General features: G+C 39.5%; 1 protein-coding gene across 1 annotated transcript; it reads right to left on the bottom strand.

Moving 5' to 3' along the window:
• Nucleotides 1-14,969: 14,969 nt before the first annotated feature.
• LOC127117614 (uncharacterized) lies at nt 14,970-16,477 on the bottom strand. The gene has a single exon (XM_051047686.1). It carries the CDS (start codon nt 16,197-16,199, stop codon nt 15,213-15,215), a length of 987 nt encoding a protein of 328 aa, XP_050903643.1. The 5' UTR covers nt 16,200-16,477; the 3' UTR covers nt 14,970-15,212.
• Nucleotides 16,478-19,828: the final 3,351 nt, after the last annotated feature.

Genomic DNA, 19,828 nt, shown 5'->3' with positions numbered 1-19,828 from the left:
TTTGTTCAACATGAAAGTTGTAGATCTTGCTCTCACCTTTCCAAAAAGTCCAAGAACTTGAATTTCTCATGTGTGGTTAGCAAGTTATGGTCCATTCATTTTCCAAAAATGCCTAAAATCAAAGTGGCATAACTTTCACATGGAATGGCCAAAATGGATGATCTTTCTTTGAGCAAACCACATTTCATATGATCTTTCATGGTGCATAATCAAAATTCATCAAAAATGCTCATGGCAAAAAGTCAAATTTCAAGTGGACTATTTAGCATTTTTGGTGTGAGATAGTGAATTTGAGCATTACTTGGATTTTTCACACAAGACCACTTCCAACACACTCCAAATACCATTTAGAAGTTGTGTGGACTGTCATGTTACTGTTCCATTGAATATTTGGAAAGGTCATTTTGGAACTTTCACTTAAAAGTGGCATTTTCACTAATCAAGCCAATTTTGCTAATTTGGATTAACAAAGTGGATTAAGGAGTGAGTATAAGTTGTTAATCATAACAGAATCATAATCACAATCACATTTCTCAAGAATCATAACTGAATTTCCCTCCAATTCTCACAATTCTCCAAAACTTCAACAAACTTTTTTCAACATTTCTTCAAGAAATCTTCATCAATTTGGTTCGTTCTTCTTGGATCTATCTTCTATCATCATCATAGTGGAACTGTTTCATTGAATCCATGCCAAAATCTTCAAGAATAGGGACTGTCACAAGCAAGCACAACAATGGCAAATTGATGATTCTTGCACTTGGAGCTGTTTCGAGCTAAGCTGATCATTCCAATCAACTTCCTTATCCATAATCATCATCTGTTTTTGGCTTTGGCACGTGGAAACTCAAAGATTCATCACTGCTTCATCATAAGGTGATTTTTTCGAATTCCTCTATTGTGTGAATCATTATATGGTTCTTATAGATCTTGTAGCGTAGATCATCATGATGCTTGTAGTTTTTGGTTTGGTTAATTATTGAGAGAGATATATCGAATTGAAGTTTGATGTGCACATCTTAAATCGCTCGATCCCGTTGCCATGCTTAGAATTAGGAAAAACTAATGACATATCCATGATCCTGAGTGAAAGATGAACACGTTGATGCGCGGTTTGTTCAGTTTCGTTGAAAAATGTTCTTGACCAAATCTGGAAATTTCTGGACTGTTCTTGATGAAGAACAAGTGAATAGTGCGCGTAGATCTTTGTAATCCCTTGCCTGAGTTCAAATTCTGTTTGCCGCGCCTTCTGGCCAATGAGCGAGCGCCATGGCGTGTAATTGATACTACGTCGTTTTGGCCTGGCAGTTTAATATTACAGGAATGCCATTGTCATATTTAATTATATATTATTTCATTTTCTTTTTCATTTCAATTTCATTTTTGGTTCATGATCTTGTAAAATTCATAGATTCTTCATTTTTTATCCAAATTGAGTGAGATTTTTTGCATGATTCTCCTTGTAATGTGTAGAATTTAATCATGATTTTTGTGATTTTTGTGCACGTGTGGAAAATTAAAATGCTTAGGGATTGATTCAATGTGCTCATTTTGTATATGTCTTGCCATATCTTTCATAAAATGATGATGCTTTCAAATAAATGGATGAAATTTTTTGTGCATATTCTGGACACTTTGATGGTGATTTTGATGTAGAGTTTGTGATTTTTGGATACCTGGAGGTTGAGATATGAATTTTTGAATAGAGGTGTGACAATTTGTGTCACACCAAGCATTGTGAACTTCATGATTTTATTTGCCTTGCCTAGGAACCTTGAATTGAGCCCAAATTTTGCATGATTGAGCATACATATGTTGAGATGACATGTGAATTTTTCTGGATTTATTGATGGCATTTCCTATTTGATTGGAATTTTTCCCTCTGTTTGGTCATTTTGTGATTTTTTGTGACACATGTTGGCATTTGCTTTGTGAAATTCTGATCATTAATTGGATGAGTGTGAAATTTGACATGTGGATTATAGACACATTATAGGACATCATGCTTTTGATCCCATTCATTTATCATGTATTGTCACTGTTTTATGCTTGGTGGAAGTTGATGCTTGTGTTGATACCATGTGTTGGCTTGTATGAACTTGTATGAACTTGTCTGAACTTTTTGATTTTCATTTCCCTACTTCCCTTGATCCAATTGAGCTGAAATTTGATATGCTATTCATTGGATATGTTCTGTTTAGGCTTGAATTTTTGTGGAATTAATTGAATTGTTTTGATATGGATTTGATTGAGATCTTTCTGTTTGGTCTTTTGAAGTTGCAAATTGCATGTTTGATACTATTTTGTGCATGAAATGATAATGGTGATTGATATGAGCATGGGACCAATTGCATTTGTTTTTAATTTGTTTGATTGTGATTTTGGATAATTTTCACTTGCTGTTTTGATTTTTTCATCTCCTTTGGACCCTAGGCTTGGCCTAGTGGTCTTGTTTCTCACTTTTGAATTGTGTTTCAGGTTTGAGATGCAAATGGCTTAAGGAGAACAATGCAAGTTGTAAATTGAGTTTGTTTGATGTTGTAAACTAACATTGACTTTGTGTTGTAGGGTTTGATGCTTGAGTTTGAGCTCATGGCTTGCACTTGTGTGCATTAACTTGTGTTTGACTGTACATATTAACATTTGCTGTTTACTTTGGGTTTGTCTGGTATACTGACTGTGCTTGATTGATTCCAGGTACCATAGTCGCTTTAGTTCTTTAAGAACTTGCTTGCTGCTGCTTGGTTGTATAAACCCGTTGAGGTAGACTCTCTTGTCTCCATGTAGTCTGGAAGACCTGGCTTGTTATTTAGCCAGGCAACTGTCTGAAGTCCTCCTTAAGAGGCGATGTTTGTGATTGTTTACTTTTGTCCCCAAGCAGGTAAAGACCTCTATGAGGCAATTGGTGGATCAAAGAGATATGCAATCTATCTCCCACTATTCTGTTGAGTCGTCCCTCTGCTCACACCACTGTGTTGACGCATTGGGACATTAACCTAAGATCTTGTACATTTGTACAGTTGAGTCAGAGTCTTGAGTGTAGAAGGGTTCCCCCATTCTGAACCCACGCTCCTTTGTCTGAAGCTCTCCCTGGCCAGGGATAAGAGCTGTGAAGTCTCATCTTCACTCACCTTTCATCTGCTTCACCCTGACTCTCAATGTCAGGGTTAAGAGCGAACACTACCCTTGTACAGATGACTTGCCTCGGCAGTCCACCCTTGTTTGAGCCTCACTTGACTGGATATAGTGTGTGCTATGTGAATGTTTGCTTTATTTTGATTGAGCATGTGTGTTTGCTTTTCCTGGTTAGGATTAGCTTGTTGTTGTGCAAGTAGATAGAAACCATAACATAGGGCAATGATGCATGATAACACTAGGCTCGAGTACAGCTCCCTGGTAGTGTGTCTCCCTTTGTATCTGGTTAGAATTTCTTTCCCTTTCAGGGGAACTACGTCGCCCTGATCCTCATACCAGATGAGGTACGTAGGCAGGAGACCGTGCGAGGTCTCTCCGGGCACCCTTTTCTTTTTTTGCGTGTGTTTTGTTTGACAGTTGCTAGGCTCGAGTTCCCGACTCCTTAGTAACTTGTTGCTTGTTTGCTTGTTATTTGTTTCTTCTTGTGTGTCAGGATATGGATGTAAGCCCAGCGATTGGCTGTCCGTATCCTGATTGTGTTTGTTTGATTCGGAAGCCGATGTAAGTCCAGCGATTGGCGTTCGGGTTCCAGGTTTGCCTGTGTTTGTGTGTGTCTTGTTTGGCGTGCGTGAGCCGAACTACGACAGCTCTGATTCTCGTTCCAGACGAGATACGTAGGCATAGGATGCGATGTCCTATCGAGCTCTCTCCTCTTTTCCCCCACCTGCGTTTTCTTCAGTGTGTGTGTGTGATGTTTGTTTAGCAACCTATTCTTTCTTTTAGAGCGTGGATCCCGTCGAGTATGACGGACGTGAGGGGTGCTAATACCTTCCCCTTGCGTAACCGACTCCCGATCCCTTTCTCTCTGGTCGCGAGACCATGCTTTTCCCAGGTTTACTCTGAGCGTTTCCTTTCCCTCTTTGGGATAAATAACGCGCGGTGGCGGCTCTGTGTTGTTTTTGTTTCAGCCCGCCGGTTTTTTTTCGCGGATGCGACAGTACCGAAAAATGCCCTTTGGGCTGTGCAATGCACCGGCGACTTTCCAACGATGTGTGCAAGCCATTTTTGCCGATCTGATAGAGAAAACAACGGAAGTCTTCATGGATGACTTCTCGGTATTTGGTGGGTCTTTTAGTCTATGCTTGGCAAACTTGAAAACGGTGTTGGAAAGATGTGTAAAGACCAATCTGGTGCTTAATTGGGAGAAGTGTCACTTCATGGTGACCGAGGGGATCGTGCTTGGCCACAAAGTCTCTTCAAGGGGGCTTGAAGTGGATAGAGCTAAGGTTGAAGTGATAGAAAAGTTACCTCCTCCGGTGAATGTGAAGGGCATCCGAAGCTTTTTGGGGCACGCCGGGTTCTATCGGCGCTTTATCAAGGACTTCTCAAAGGTGGCTAAGCCTTTGAGCAATTTGCTTGCCAAGGACCAGGTATTTCTCTTAACCGATGATTGTTTGCAAGCTTTCGAGACTTTAAAAGAAAAATTGGTGACCGCTCCAATTATAGTCGCTCCCAATTGGAATGAAAATTTTGAACTAATGTGTGATGCGAGCGACTACGCAATTGGAGCGGTACTTGGCCAAAGAAAAGATAAAAATTTTCATGCGATACATTATGCAAGTAAGGTTCTTAACGAGGCTCAAATAAACTATGCCACCACAGAAAAAGAACTACTTGCAATAGTGTATGCGCTAGAAAAGTTTAGGTCTTATCTTATAGGGTCTAAAGTCGTAGTGTATACCGACCACGCGGCGATTAAATATCTGCTCACCAAACCGGATTCGAAGCAAAGGCTCATCCGTTGGATCCTCTTGTTACAAGAATTTGATGTGGAAATTAAAGACAAGAAGGGATCGGAAAATTTGGTGGCGGATCATTTATCCCGCTTAGTGAATGTGGAGGTTACAGCGTCAGAGAAGGAAATCCGGGAAGAATTTCCTGATGAAAAACTGTTTAAAGTTCAAGTTAGGCCGTGGTTTGCAGACTTTGCGAACCACAAGGCTAGTGGTTTTGTGCCTCCCGACCTAACTTCGAACCAAAAAAGGAAGTTTCTTTCGGATGCCAAGTATTATGTTTGGGATGACCCGTACTTGTTTAAGTTGGGTAGTGATAACCTATTAAGGAGATGCGTTACTGGCGATGAAGCGCAGAGCATCCTTTGGCATTGTCACAACTCGCCTTACGGCGGACACTATAATGGGGTGAGAACGGCCACTAAAATCCTTCAATCGGGATTTTATTGGCCCACTATTTTCAAAGACGCACATACCCATGCGCAAAGTTGTGATAGTTGCCAGAGAAGCGGAGGGATTGGTAAGAGAGATGAGATGCCTCTCCAAAATATCCAAGAAGTCAAAGTATTTGATTGTTGGGGCATCGATTTTGTAGGACCATTCCCACCCTCTTATGGGAACGAGTATATGCTTGTCGCAGTTGATTACGTCTCTAAGTGGGTTGAGGCGATTGCCTCACCTCGGGCGGACGCGAAAACGGTGATAAATTTTTTGAAGAAAAACATATTTTCCCGTTTCGGAACCCCCCGAGTGTTGATAAGTGACGGAGGGTCACACTTTTGTAATGCACCGTTGGAAAGCATTTTAAAACATTACGGTGTATCACATAGGGTGACAACTCCGTATCACCCGCAGGCTAATGGGCAAGCCGAGGTCTCTAATCGAGAGATTAAGAGAATTCTCGAAAAAACTATGTCAAATTCAAAAAAAGAGTGGTCCCAAAAATTGGATGAAGCGTTATGGGCATATCGTACCGCCTTTAAAGCTCCAATTGGCCTAACTCCCTTTCAATTGGTGTTTGGTAAAACTTGCCATTTGCCGGTTGAATTGGAGCACAAAGCCTTGTGGGCCCTGAAATTTTTAAATTTTGAAAATGATTTGGCCGATGAGAAAAGGAAGGTGCAACTGCTTGAGTTGGAAGAGATGCGCAATGCCGCATATCACTCAAGTTGGTTGTACAAAGACAAGGTTAAAAAGTACCATGACAAAAAGCTCCGAAAGAAAGAATTTATGCCGAGACAGTTGGTCCTCTTGTTCAATTCCAGGTTGAAGTTATTCCCCGAAAAGTTGAAATCAAAATGGTCCGGGCCATTTCGGGTCAAAGACGTTAAGGAGTACGGAGCTATTGTCATTGAGGACCTAGAAAAGAAGGATAGTTGGACCGTGAATGGCCAACGGTTGAAAGTTTATCTCGGCGGTCATGTGGATCGCGAGAGCAGTGCAATTCCTTTGGATGCTCCTCTGTGAGCATCACACCGTCGAGCTTAGCCGACGTTAAACAAGCGCTTGTTGGGAGGCACCCCAACATTGTAAGTATTTACTGTTTTTCTGTTGTATTGTGATGGGATTCGAAGTGCTAAAACCATGCTGAATGTGCCTGTAATGCTGCCTTTGAAAAGGCAATTGCTGTCATGCTCGCTTGATGCTCGCTAGGCGAGGCAGTAGCGAGCTGATTCGCTAGCTGCTCGCTAGGCGAAGCAGCAGCGAGCGCTGCGTGACAACACTTATTTAAAATCTCAGCAGGCCACTCATTTTGGCCCAAACACAAATTTTCTGTTTTTGCAACTCTGCTGAGGCAATTTAACCAAGCACTCTCCACACTCTCTCATTTTCATCTCTCTCACAAACACTCAAACCCTATTGGAAGATTGCAAACCTTACTCCACTTCACATTTCAATCAATCCGTGTAACTAAGGTTTGCCCTACTACAATTTCTGTATGTTTGAACTCTGTTATTTCCGATTTGAATGTCAATTAGGATGAGTTGTTGGTATGGGAAACTTTAGGTTTGCATGTGGAATTGTAGGTTTTGCAATTGGGAATTTTAGGTTTTGCATGTGAATTTGTAATTACCAATAGCATAGAACGATTCTTTTATTGATAGATCATTAGGTTCTGAAATTGAAACCCTTAGAATGTGGGTTTTGGGAAGATTTCTCTGAAAATGCTGCAGAATCCAAAAACCCGTAAGGTTCGCTAGCAGCTCGCTAGGCGAACCAGGGGCGAGCATTCGCTGCCACTTCGCTAGGCGAAGCAGCAGCGAGCATGACAGTTCTTTGAATTTTGGTTTTGCTGTCTAATCTGTTTTGTGTATGTTGCTTCCTCTTTATGATTTTGCAGATGGAATCTAGATCCGGCGCTTCAAAGAAGAGAAAGGGAGCGAGCACTTCCCGTCCAGTAACGATCCAATTTGATACCGACAAATTTGTCGGCCCGAAGCAGGCTGCACGGTACATTGCTTTGGAGAAGCGAAAAATTCTACCGGAGAAGAGATTCATCATCAACCCTCAAGGCACAAACAGAGCATTCGCCGGGTTGATTGACACAAAGAAGTGGGATCGGTTAATTTCCCCACTCGAGCACTATGATATCGCAACGGTACGTGAGTTCTATGCGAACGCACTACCGGATGATGACGAGCCGTTTACTTGGACATCTCGAGTGGCCGGCCGTCCCGTTGCGTTTGATCGGGATGCCATTAACCGAGTCCTAGGTGAACCGCTCCAGCTGGGAGCTGAAGAGAGGGACACATACCACACAGACTTACGGCTTCACCGGGATGTTGAAGCCATTTCTGCCGCCCTGCTATTAAGAGGGAAATCTGTTGAGCTGAACCCATCTGGGGTTCCCATGAGGTATCATAGGGAGGACATGACTCCCTTGGCTCAACTGATTCTGCTGATGGTGCTGACAAACATCCAACCAAAGTCCCACACTTCTACCGTGCCGATCCCAGTGGCACATTTGGTCCATTGTATCCTCACTAACGTCCAAATCGATGTGGCGAGGATTATTGCTTATGAGCTTAAGTCCGTGATTGAGAGCGGGCTAAAGTCGGGGGCTCGTGTGAATTGTCCCCTGGCTTTCCCGTGCTTAATCATGAGTTTGTGCATTCAGGCGAGGGTGAGACTACCCTCAAGGGGTTAGGTAAGGATCCCGTCGCCCATTGATGACAGGTATGTGGCCAAATATTGCAGGGCGAAGAATGTTAGAGGCAGTGCAGCTGCAGAGAGTACCCGGGCTTCTGATGGTCCTGGTACTTCTACTCCTGGACCAGATCCTTACCTGCAGGCTGTCTGTGATTACAACTGGGACTGGATGGCGGCTACGCAGCGTGCCATGATAGATATGCACGATTCTATGCAGCGGTTACAGCTGCAGGGAAGTGACCCCACCGATGCTCATTCATTGATTACACGTGAGCAGTTTCTGCTTAACGCCAATTGGCCTGTGGACAGGCCTGTGTATGGTGAGGGGGCGGCTACTGGTGCGTCTGCTGGTGATGGTGATGGTGATGATGATGATGATGAGGCTACCGGTTCTGAGGCCGGTAGTGAGGAGGGTTCTGAGCCTTTGGAGGGCTAAGTTTTTATTTTTTATTGTTATGTTTATTTCTATTGTATTTCCAGAATTTTGTATTTTGATTTTGGCTTTGTACTGTTAGGGTGTTTTGTCCCCCATGAACAAATTTATATTTTGAAGTTTATATTATTATTTCTGTTTTAAATTTTGTTTGTTTTAATAAATTTTTGGTTGGTTGAGTGGCAAACCTTCTAGATTGGTTGCTCCTCAAAGAAGTATCCAATGAAGGTGCATCCGAGCTTGGATGACAATGATAAGAATAAACAAGTGAAATAGGCTAAGGTACATGGTTACCTCCGGCTAGAATTTTAGAATGCACTTAGAACTTTACTCTTTTTTGTAATTGAATATTGTCTTTTTGCAACATAATTGAATGAATGTTTCATCTAGGACTTAAAACCACAAATTGTGAGGAAACCTCCATTGTACACTTAAATGCTGGATTCTAATAAGTTTTGTTGATTCATTTGTTTCATGCTTTGTCTTTTATTATTGTGAATATGTGGAAGCAATTAGAAATGATCAAGGCACTTGTTTTCTATCGAGCACAACCAGTTCCAAATACAACTTACCTGTGAGCAGAGAGAGTATTCGTTAACCCTTTTGAGCTTAAACAGTTGAATCTCAGCTTGAAATAAAGCGAGATTTCAAAATTTTTTTTTACAACCCGGAAAATCTTGATTATTGTTCTTTTGCCGTAAAAAGTTAAGAGCATTCACTTAGGGTGAGTAAGAAATCAGTTGGGGAGAACGAAAATGAGAATTGGTAAGTACCACAACTCTTGAAAAACCGAGCAAGCATACAAAAAAAATATATAGAAAATATAGAAAAGAAACATCTGTTTTGTAAGTATGATGTGAAAGAAAAGAACAAAAATAGAAAGAATGAAAATTAATGCTTGCTTGGAAGAAAAATAGTGAAAAACAAAAATTGAGTTGTGAAATAAGAGTTGTGAAGGTTTCAAATGAGAAATAAATGGAACGAAGTTGAGATGTGTAAATAATGTACAGTGAATGTCTCTTTTGCATCGGCAAGCTCGTTTTCAATGGCCTAAGAAATGACCCTTGTTTGTTAACCTGACCAAGCTTCAACCGAAAAGCCCTTAGTGATCTTCGTGCTTCCACATTACCATTATAATTGTTAGACATTGTATGAATCGAATTGATTTCTTCATTATTTGTTAGAGAGTGAGATTATTCCCGCGGTTGCAAACGCGTAAATTCTTCAATCCTTATTCGAAGAGGAGAGATAGGGTGATTCATTCAAAATAATATTGTTGTAGATAGATACATATTTTGCATTACTATTAAGTTTTAGTTCTTGTGTATTATTTTATTCGAACCGTTGGAAATTTGTACCTGCTGATTCGCTTGTGTTTGAGCCGTTTTATCCGACTTCGGAGAAACCTTTTTCTTAAAGCAAATCCTCTTGTCCTTCAAGAGGCATACTTTGCTTGAGGACAAGCAAGAATCTAGTTGGGGAGAGTTGTTAGATGCCCAAAAGTGCTTATTTGAGCTATCATATATGGGCATCTTTCACTCTATTTCCTTGCTAAAATGTTCAAAACCACCCTTGTTTTAGATGAAATGCAATTCAATGATAAACGATCTTGGTACCTTTGATTTGTGTGTTATTGTGCAGGAAGTAGGCATGAAATAATAGAAAGTGAAGACACAAGAAATTTGGCAAAGGGATCAAATCAAACAAGCATTCATCAGCTTGCTCGCTAGGCAAGGGCTGTGGCGAAGCAGTCGCTAGGCGAGCGTCCAGCGAGAGTCCAGCGAAATGCTCCAGTAATTTATAGTGGCAAACATGACCAAACTCGCTAGGCGAGCTGCTAGCGAGGTGGGTAGCGAACACTTCCAGACTTGGTGAAAAGCGCAGCCAGCACTCACTCGCTAGGCGAGGCTCTAGCGAGTTCCCAGCGAGCATTCCAGTAGCAAAACCTCTCAACCTCGCTGGGGCGAAGGTTGAAGCGTGTCCTTCGCTAGGCGAAGGTTTTGTTCGCTAGGCGAACATGACAGTCTGAGATAGGCTGTTTCTTTGGGCGCAGGTGCCTCAGGTGCCTTATTTTGGGGCTCGCTAGGCGAAGCAGTCTGCTCGCCTAGCGAGCATGACAGCCCAGAAACAGCACTATAAGTAGCAAGTGCCACTTTTGAGAGCCATACTTCATTTTTCCCTACTTTTGTACTTTTTCTAGATATTTTCCAGCTTTTGCTCTAGAGATCTTTTTGACCTAGATTTCATTTCTCTTCATCTCTGAACCATCTTTTACAAAAAGAAGGTGGATTCCCATCCAATCTTGATTATTCGACTTGGATGTTGATCAACCTTCTTCCGAAACTTGCCGACCAAGCTACCATGAAAATGAGTAGCTAAGTCCTCCTTTTGTCAAGGTTAGATGTAGATGATCATTAGCTTTGTGTGTAAATGTAAGGATCTTCATTTGTAAACTCTTTAATGGTGAATATATGATGAAAACTTTGTTCTTATTCAAAACTCTTTGTGTTGGTTTATGATCGAGAGATGTTTACCAACTCTTAACCTAGGTTTTCATCCAAACTTGTTTGTTAGCTAGAGATAGTAATGAATGATTTTGTTCACCATAAGGTTGAACCAAAATGTTGTCATTTTGATAGATTGTGTTAGAGATAAACAATGGATCAAAATGGGAAAACTCACAATGTGTGTTCGAGAGAAACACATTGGGAGGACTTTGTGAAATAATTTATCATCTAAAGGAGTTTATAAGATTGTTGACCGAACAAATACATGCAAAGTGATCGTCGAACCCTAACTTTGGCAATATTTCTCAAATATTCAAACCATAACTTTTACCGCATTTTATTACATTTTTATGCAAGATAACGTGACAACAACCAAAAACCTATTGTTACCTAAAGCTAGAATTAATACAACCATCGAACGGCGGTGATATCTTACAATCCCTGTGGATACGATAACAAAAACCCGACACTTAAAATTACAATTCAACAGTGAGATAGAATAAGGTTGAGAAGATAATGGAGAAGAGATGTGAATAATGGATCTTGGAGTGGATGGAGAATACTTGATGTTGGATCGAGTATTCGCGTTGCAATGGTGTGAGTTTTATTTGGAAAAAACAACTTGACATTGAATCAAGTACCTTTTGTTTCTTTTGAAATGCTTTGTTTATCGTTTTGTATTTTATCTTTGATTAAGCATGCATATTAAACTAACTAGAAAACAATAAATCTAAGCTATTACATGACTAGGGGGAGGGGGATTATTTAACCCATAATAGGTGGATCTATCCACACAATACAATGGAAAGGGGATGAAAGGAAAATACAAGTTACAAACTACTAAACTATGTACCATGCCTATGGCATACAAGTGACATGGTACTTCAAACAATACAAAGCTATTGAATGAAAATGGAATGGTTAGGAGCATGGCTAGCTAAGAGTGAGCTTGCTTCTCCAAGTCATATGTGACAACACAAGGTAACAAGTGAATTAGCATGAGATAAAGTTGAATGAGTAAGAATGGTGTAAGTACATGCAATGGTTAGAATCGATTCAAAAGGTAATTGATTAATCAATGAAAAGTAATCAAGATTTATCCTATGATCATGGCAAATGAAATTGGACATACAAAGTATTCATCACCTAAATTGAAATGAGATTTTCAATTTACAATATGATCATAAACCGAAGAAACGATTAAATGGACAATTAAAGTGGATATTAATTCTACGAATTAAAATCTACATAAACATGGGTTAGGATCACAATTAATCAAATGGAAAATTACCAATCTAAATTCAAGAATCGGATCTAATGACTATGATCACACAAATTGAATTGAGTCGAAATTTAGTCTAAAGTTTAATCATGGTAAAATCAATATCTAACTATCTTAATCCACACAAAATCCCACAAAAAGAAATAACGAGATTTAATAACTAAGAATTAATCATGGCATGGTTAATCAATATGAAAATTAATTCTGGAAAATTAAGAAAACTAATCTAATTTAACGATTTATTAAACCTAATTTCTAAATCCTAATCCCCTAATTAAACCTAATTAAGAATTAAGCTAATCAATCAAAATAAAATGAATTAATCCTAATATCTAAAATCAAGAAATCTAATTTTACCCTAGCAAGAAATCAATGGCGGTGGTGATTAACAGAAATTAAGCAAATTTAGTATGAACTTAACAATAATTAGCAATGGATTAGTGGGGCTTTAACAAGGGTTAGCATGAACGTTAGGTTAGGGGTGTGGGAAACGATTGGAGTAAGGTGTGAAGCAACGAAATCTTGGGAACTGCTTGGGCCAAAGGCTTAAGCCTTTGCAAATATCCAAAAGAAACGGATACCATGGATATGCTAAGAACGGGTCGTTGTACCTTCATACATCGAAACTCCTCAAGAATCGCCTTGGCTAACGGAACTTGCCGCGAGTGCGAAAATTCACGGCCGGATTGAAACAAAAGCTCGTGCATCAAGCCAACGTCGTCGTCATATTCGTATCATTGACGAAAAAGGAGTTACTCTGATTCACGCGTTGTATCACGTTTTGGAGATTGTGTTTGATTGTGGTTGGGATCAAGATGAAGACAGTTGAATCATTGTTCATGTGTTATGTTGCAGAATGAAGACAGATATGTTGTTGCGTTCTTGATGAGTTGAGGGATGGAGTTGTTGATGTGTTTGCAATGAAGAGCGAAAAATGGAATTTTTGGATCGACTCGTTGTGTTTTCGATGATGAAGAGTCTCTGATGATTGTCGGATCGAGATGGAGATGATGAGTTCGATTCCATGGTGAGGCTCACTTTTACTTTTCTGTTTCTATTTTTTCCTCTTCCGTTTTTGTTTTCTTCTTTTCTTCTGTGTTCCGTGATTGAAGGTCGCAAATGGTTTTAAGTCTTGTACAGAGTGAGGATTCTCGTTGTTGTTGATGATGGTGGATTCAATGTGCCATGAATATGCAGGGATTGAAGGGTGATAAGAAGTGAATATCAGAGCAGTGAGAGTGTAGTTTGAGCGTGAATAAGTGATTTTTCTTGGATGGATCATGAGGAGTGAATTTATAGGTGAGTTAGCATTTGGATTCAGGAATTTCAGTTAGGAATTTTCTGTTATGACAGATGGTAAAAATGAGTTAGTTATTTTTCTCTTTGGGACCGCGGAATCCAATGCAATTCCAGCTGGCATTTTTTTGTTATTCTGCAGTTATAATTTTTGTTTTGATTTTTTGGTGGATCCCTATGCGATTAGTTAGACAGCTGGCATGACAGTTAGGTTAGGTTGGTTAAATGAGTGTAAAGATTCTGTTAATGACTGGTCTTTGCAGGCTCTTTTTTTGAATGTTGTACCCTTCAATGTAGGAATGGGTGTTTCCTTCCTATGGCAATTCTGCAGGTTTTGCTTGAAGACCTCTGTTCAGTCTTCATGCAGGTGAGTCATTGGTCTTTGTTATGGGGATTTTCATTGGCTTTGTGATGGTCTATTTTCATGACCAGTTGCCTAGCTTGGCAATCTTTGTTATGGTATGCAGAACATAGAATTTGGTTAGGAATCTTAGGGAGGTTTGGTTTTCCTGAAGTCGTGGTGATGGATCACTTGATAAAAGAGTGGGGAATGTTGACTGCCATATGGTTATGGGTGATTTATGAACAAGTAATGTTGATAGGATTCAGAAATGATTAACTTTGCAATTGTTTTCTAGTTAGCCAGTTTTGTTAACTGAAAGGGTTTGAAGCAGTACTATTTTATTTATGATGATTTTCTACTGAAACCGTTATTAGTGTTTCAAAAATTCATTGGTTACAACTTGTTAGGTTGATATTGGACTGATTTTGGTTACATTAGCCTGTGTATAATATTTTGCTGTTGTTTTTGTGATTCAAGCTTTGCTATGGATTCTGGAGGCAGTAGACTCTGGCTTGTGGGGATTTGAACCATTGCAACTTGGTGCAGCTTTGATGCTCATTACTCGTTAGGGTTTGCCTGTTCTGACTGGTGCAGCAGGGTGTCCATTGCCTCATGATTGTATTGCAGCTCATGGTTTCACTAGCTCGATCAATTGCAGGTGTTACAAATGATGTGTTGGCTTAATATGCTGCAATCTGGTTTTGCAGGTATGGATTGTCATTGTTTCCTACTGGTTTGCTTGACGTTTTGCAAGGTTCTGATTACTTCGAATCACGTGTTTACTTGCACTTTCCCTGTGATTCAATCTTGTTTCTAATTTGCACTTAATGAACTGAGTTAATTTCATGAAAGACCTTGTTCCATTTCCCTCAATTCTGGTTGCACTGCCATTGTGTATTGATTCAGCATGTTTGGAATGGTGGCCCTTCCTGGTTTGGTTGGTTTGACCTCTTGTCTCATGACTATTTGTCTTGTCTCCTATTATGAAGGTATAGCTATGTGACTTCATTGCCACTTAGCATGTCTGTGACTTGGCATGTTGGTGTATGCTTTAGCTTGAATGCTACGGCTGCATTGCAATTGGCATGAGTGGTTTTTTACTTGATACATATCATTGTCATGCTTTGGTTAATTTGTAGGTTGTGTGAACCTTGAACTGGTACGCCGATGGTTTGATTGGAAAATTGTATTTGTGAGTAGACATGCTGGTTAGTTTATAGAAAGGTCAAGAATTAGGATTATGTGCTAATAAATTATCATGTTGAACTGTCAGTTATGGTTTTGTTTGTTGTATACTGCAACCGGTGTGTTTATTAATTACATTTATTTTGATGTTTAACAATGATGGAGATGGTTTGGTATGTTTGGTAATAGGTCCTGCAGGATTTGTGTTTGGTTGCAATTCATGAACTGTTCCAGTGGCAAAAGTAGCAGAACCAATCTTCTTTTTATTTCCTACCACAGGATTATCAAGTGATTTATACACGCTGACGTCGAATTCACTGTTTCCTACAGCAACAGCTGGAGTAGAAACTTTTGAAGCTTCCTTGATTCCCATAGCACCGATTACTAGCAAGGTAATGCCCACCACTCTAGTGCCCCATGTTTGGATAATTTCAATGTGAAGTTGATCTTTAAGGAGCAAAAATATTAAGCCAAAGATTAATTGGCCAGCATCACGGGCACAACCCCAAAGGGCTCCAACAAGAGCACTCTCCGTTCGAGTGCGACCAATTGATAATGGAGCCAAAGCTGCAAGATGGTCAGGGCCTGATAATGTGTGTAAGCAACCAACAAAGAAACATGTCCAAGCACTACTTAGGAGCTCGACGTGGATAAGTTTTCCACCAATTGCAGGACCACCGATCTTGGCGGTACTTTGAAAGGTTGCAAAAGCTACTGGTGCGAAAACTGGTTGAATTAAGAGCACATCAAGAGTAGAGAGTATTACACATGTCTGAACTGTTATTCCCTTTGGTTTTCTGAAATCAGCATCGACATTGATGTGATTTAGCGGTTGAGATTCAATTACGGGGCTCCTAGAATCGGTGAGACGAGAAAGTGAGTTTTTAGGTTGCATAGCGAGAAGCGAAGCTGAAGACAAAAAAGGAGAAGGGTTTTCATGGTTGAAGGAAGAACAAATTGAAGGAAGAAAATTGAATGTTTTGGAACGAAAAGGAGTAGTTGAAGAGAGAAAAGAAAAGGGTTTGAGTTTGAGGTTAGTGTTAAGAGAAGAGGAAGAAGATAGAAATTTCTCCATGGCTTTTATGGGTGAAATGAAAGTGTGTTGTGTTGTCCCTTGCTGCCAGGTTTTGTGGTCTGCTGCAAGGTGTTTGCATTGAATGATTGTATTCGCCCTGGTTTATGGTTGCAGGGTCTCACATAGATAGATTTGATTTCAACAGGTGTAAATCAAGCTCTAGCAATATGATCGCAGGTTTCTATCTTGTGGAATGATGATCTTGGTCGTTCTGCCGACATGATCAAGGGGAGCATTACGCATTGCAGACTTATGTAAAAGGGTGCTATTGTCTCACTATTTGCAACATGTGAGTATTAGGTTAATGCCATTGTTCTGTTTCTTTGGATTTCACGTAGGTCGCATGGTGTAGCATGGTTATACATTACATCATGATGTATTATGTTCTGGCTTGTGTGTAACCTTCATATTATGCACTTCCTTGTCTCCCTTCGCAGGCACATGAAGGAAGACATGGTTAAGCAAGGTTTGGACCATGACACTAAAGATGATGGGATTTTGAAGTTATATGTACAAGAGGCAAGCCAAAGGTCAAAAAGGGGATTTGGAGATTAGGATTAGGATTGGTGTGGGAATTTGGGGTTTGGGGATGACTTTGGTCAAAGTTGACCAAAAAGTCAACTGTTGACAAAAGTCAACAATTGGTCAAAGTTGTAATTTTTTTTATGTTTTGGACACTTTCATGCTTTGTAATGGAACTTTCTATTCTTGAATGAATGACTTCTATTGAATTTTGTGTGACTATGATTCTTGAAATGACCTTGTCATGAACATACCATGGATCAAAAAACATGAATGAATTATGAATGGACCTAAATCAAGCCAATGGAAGTGTATGGGTGATACAAGACTTAGGTGAACTTGATGAATACATAACCAAGTATTAATAGGCATAACCATAACTTGGGTGGGAAATTACAAGTATGCGACACACTCTAGCGAGGACCAAGATATACCACAAAATAGGACTCAAACATAGATTCATGGACCAAGCACCAGTAGCATGACCATGGCATAAAATGAACCTGGATAACAGTAACCAGATGAAATAGAAAGGCGTAGACTATGCACTTAAAAAAATAGCCCTATGAAATAGGCCCAAGCAAGACATGAACTTGGACTAGGCCTGGAGAAATGATCACATGAAATGATATGGATGATTTGAATCAAGTGGAATTCATGTCATGGAAATGGGTTTGGATCAATGATCAAGTGAGGATCCCAATTTAGGGTTTTGCTTCATTGAGAAGCCACAGTTGAATCACCAATGATAAGAACATACATAAGCCTCAAGAGCTACCTCCAATTAGGGTTTGATTGATTGAGTCACCTCTAGCTGCAGGGAAACCCTAGTTTCCACTAAGTGTAAGCACAAAGCTTGGAATCCATGATACATGTCCTCTTGTATTAGACCACAAGCATGCAGATGAAATAAACGATCGCAAGGATATGCATATGACCGGGGTTAGTGACCTAGATGAACTTTGTGAAAGGTAGGGTGAATTTTGGGGTATGACACTAGCTACAACATCTTCGACTTCGACTGTGTCGGGCATGTCAGCAACTCCTTCGACTTCGACTAGAATATCAATAATATCTTTGATTTTGACATTATTACCAGCTTCATCGAAATCATAGCTCATCAAAATCTTGTCAATTGCATCACTAGAATTTCAATCCTCGAAAAAAATTTCATCAATCACAATATCCCGATTCATCATGATCTTCTGACTAATTGGATTGAACAACTTGTATACACCAGTTTTATGATATCCTACCAGAATCATAGGTTCACTCTTATCATCAAGATTCCTTCTTCTAGCATCAAGATAATGCTTATAACAAATAGAGCCAAACACCTTCAGATGACTCATAGATGGTCGTTTTCCACCCCAAACTTCTTCAAGAACCTTGTTCTTCAACTTCTTGGTAGGGAACCTAGTCAGAATATAAACAACGGTGAAAGCAGCTTCACCCCATAAGGATTTTGGGAAAAAAGTCTACTTCATCATGCATCTCGCCATGTCCAATATGATCATGTTTCTTCTTTATGCTATTCCATTATGTTGAGGCGTGGAAGAAGCAGTTACCTCGTGACCAATGCTCTGTCCTGCACAAAATTCTTCAAACTTCAAACATCTCTGATGTGTATTCGCCACCTCCATCTGTTCGCAAAAATTTGATCTTCTTCTCACTCTATTTTTTGACAAGCATCTGGAATCTCTTAAAGATTTTGAATACTTTGTTCTTTCGCTTGATCACATAGATCCACATATTTCGACTAAACTTATCGACAAATGAAACAAAGTACATGTTTACACCAATGGTATGCTCTTCAAAACGGCCATATACATCTGAATGTACAACTTCAAGTATGCATGAGGATCTCATTGGCATAGTCAAAATGATAGACTTTCTAGATTGCTTTCCGACTAGACAACCTCCGTAGTTTTCACACTTAGTTATTTTCCCCTTATTCTCTGGTCATTATTCTTTATTTTAGCTCTACTTTCACTTGTTTTTATTCGATTCTTCGACTAAATATATGCAATGACGGACTGCCATCACATGTCTCCTTCACCGATTTAGCATGAGATATCTTGTCGAAATTCGCCGAATCTACAACTGATTGAATGCAACACACAACCTTGCAATCTTTCTTCTTCGCCTCCTTGTTCACAACCCTCTGAGTATCGATTGCATTCTCAGTAAGATAAGGGACGTCTTTACTAACCACTTATAAGGTTTCATCAAAGTCAAACAAGGACTTCATCTACTTGCTCCACTGGTTCCAATTTTTTCTGTACAAAGTTGGAAGAGAAATCGGAATGCCATTAGTACCATTCAGCTTTGCAGTAATTGATTAGTAACCCAAAATCCCAAAAACACGATCACCGGTGTGTGATTCTTGAAAACAAGATCAAGAACCTAACCGAAGCTCTAGATACCAATTTGTTAGTGCGTGAAGTACTTTTAGTGAGGAGGGAAAGAGAGAGAGAATATGAAATAAGGTTTGATATTATTGAATTATTATTGTATTACAAAACAAAATTACAAAGTATCTATGTATATACAACTAAGTAACTTACTAGTAACTAACAAATATAACAAACTCTAAACCCTAAATTTGGGCTTGGGCTACCCACATATTGGATTTATTACATATATCTCAATAAGCCCATGTAGCAATATACATGTCAAATTCTGGAGAGATAACCGTTGTTGACAGTTATTGTTGTACCTAGTATATAAGTAGACTTTTATTTTGTAATCGGGGTTTACATTTCATTATGTTTTCTTTAGAATTCACACGTCTGAGTCACGGAGATAAAGAATTTGTGAGAAATGTATGAACTTGTGTCCCACTCTTAATTCAAGAATTTTTATCCAATTGTTTTATCTTTACTCATTTTCTTTTTTTTTGTTCATTTAAGCACTTCTTCATTTGCGTTTCTGAATATTTACAATAAAAACCTTTTGGCATTGATACATTTGCTAAAAATGTTTAACACAAATTGCCCTTAGGATTTTTCGAGTTTGATCCTGCAAGTGAATTAAAACACGTGATTGTTTACTAAAAGCACTAGTAAACAAATTGGTACACCCAATGGGATTCTTTTGTGCGAATA

This window comes from Lathyrus oleraceus, chromosome 2 (assembly GCF_024323335.1).
Source record: "Lathyrus oleraceus cultivar Zhongwan6 chromosome 2, CAAS_Psat_ZW6_1.0, whole genome shotgun sequence".
In the NCBI taxonomy this organism is placed as follows: Eukaryota; Viridiplantae; Streptophyta; class Magnoliopsida; order Fabales; family Fabaceae; genus Lathyrus; species Lathyrus oleraceus.
This window is presented reverse-complemented; position numbering and strand designations above follow the sequence as displayed.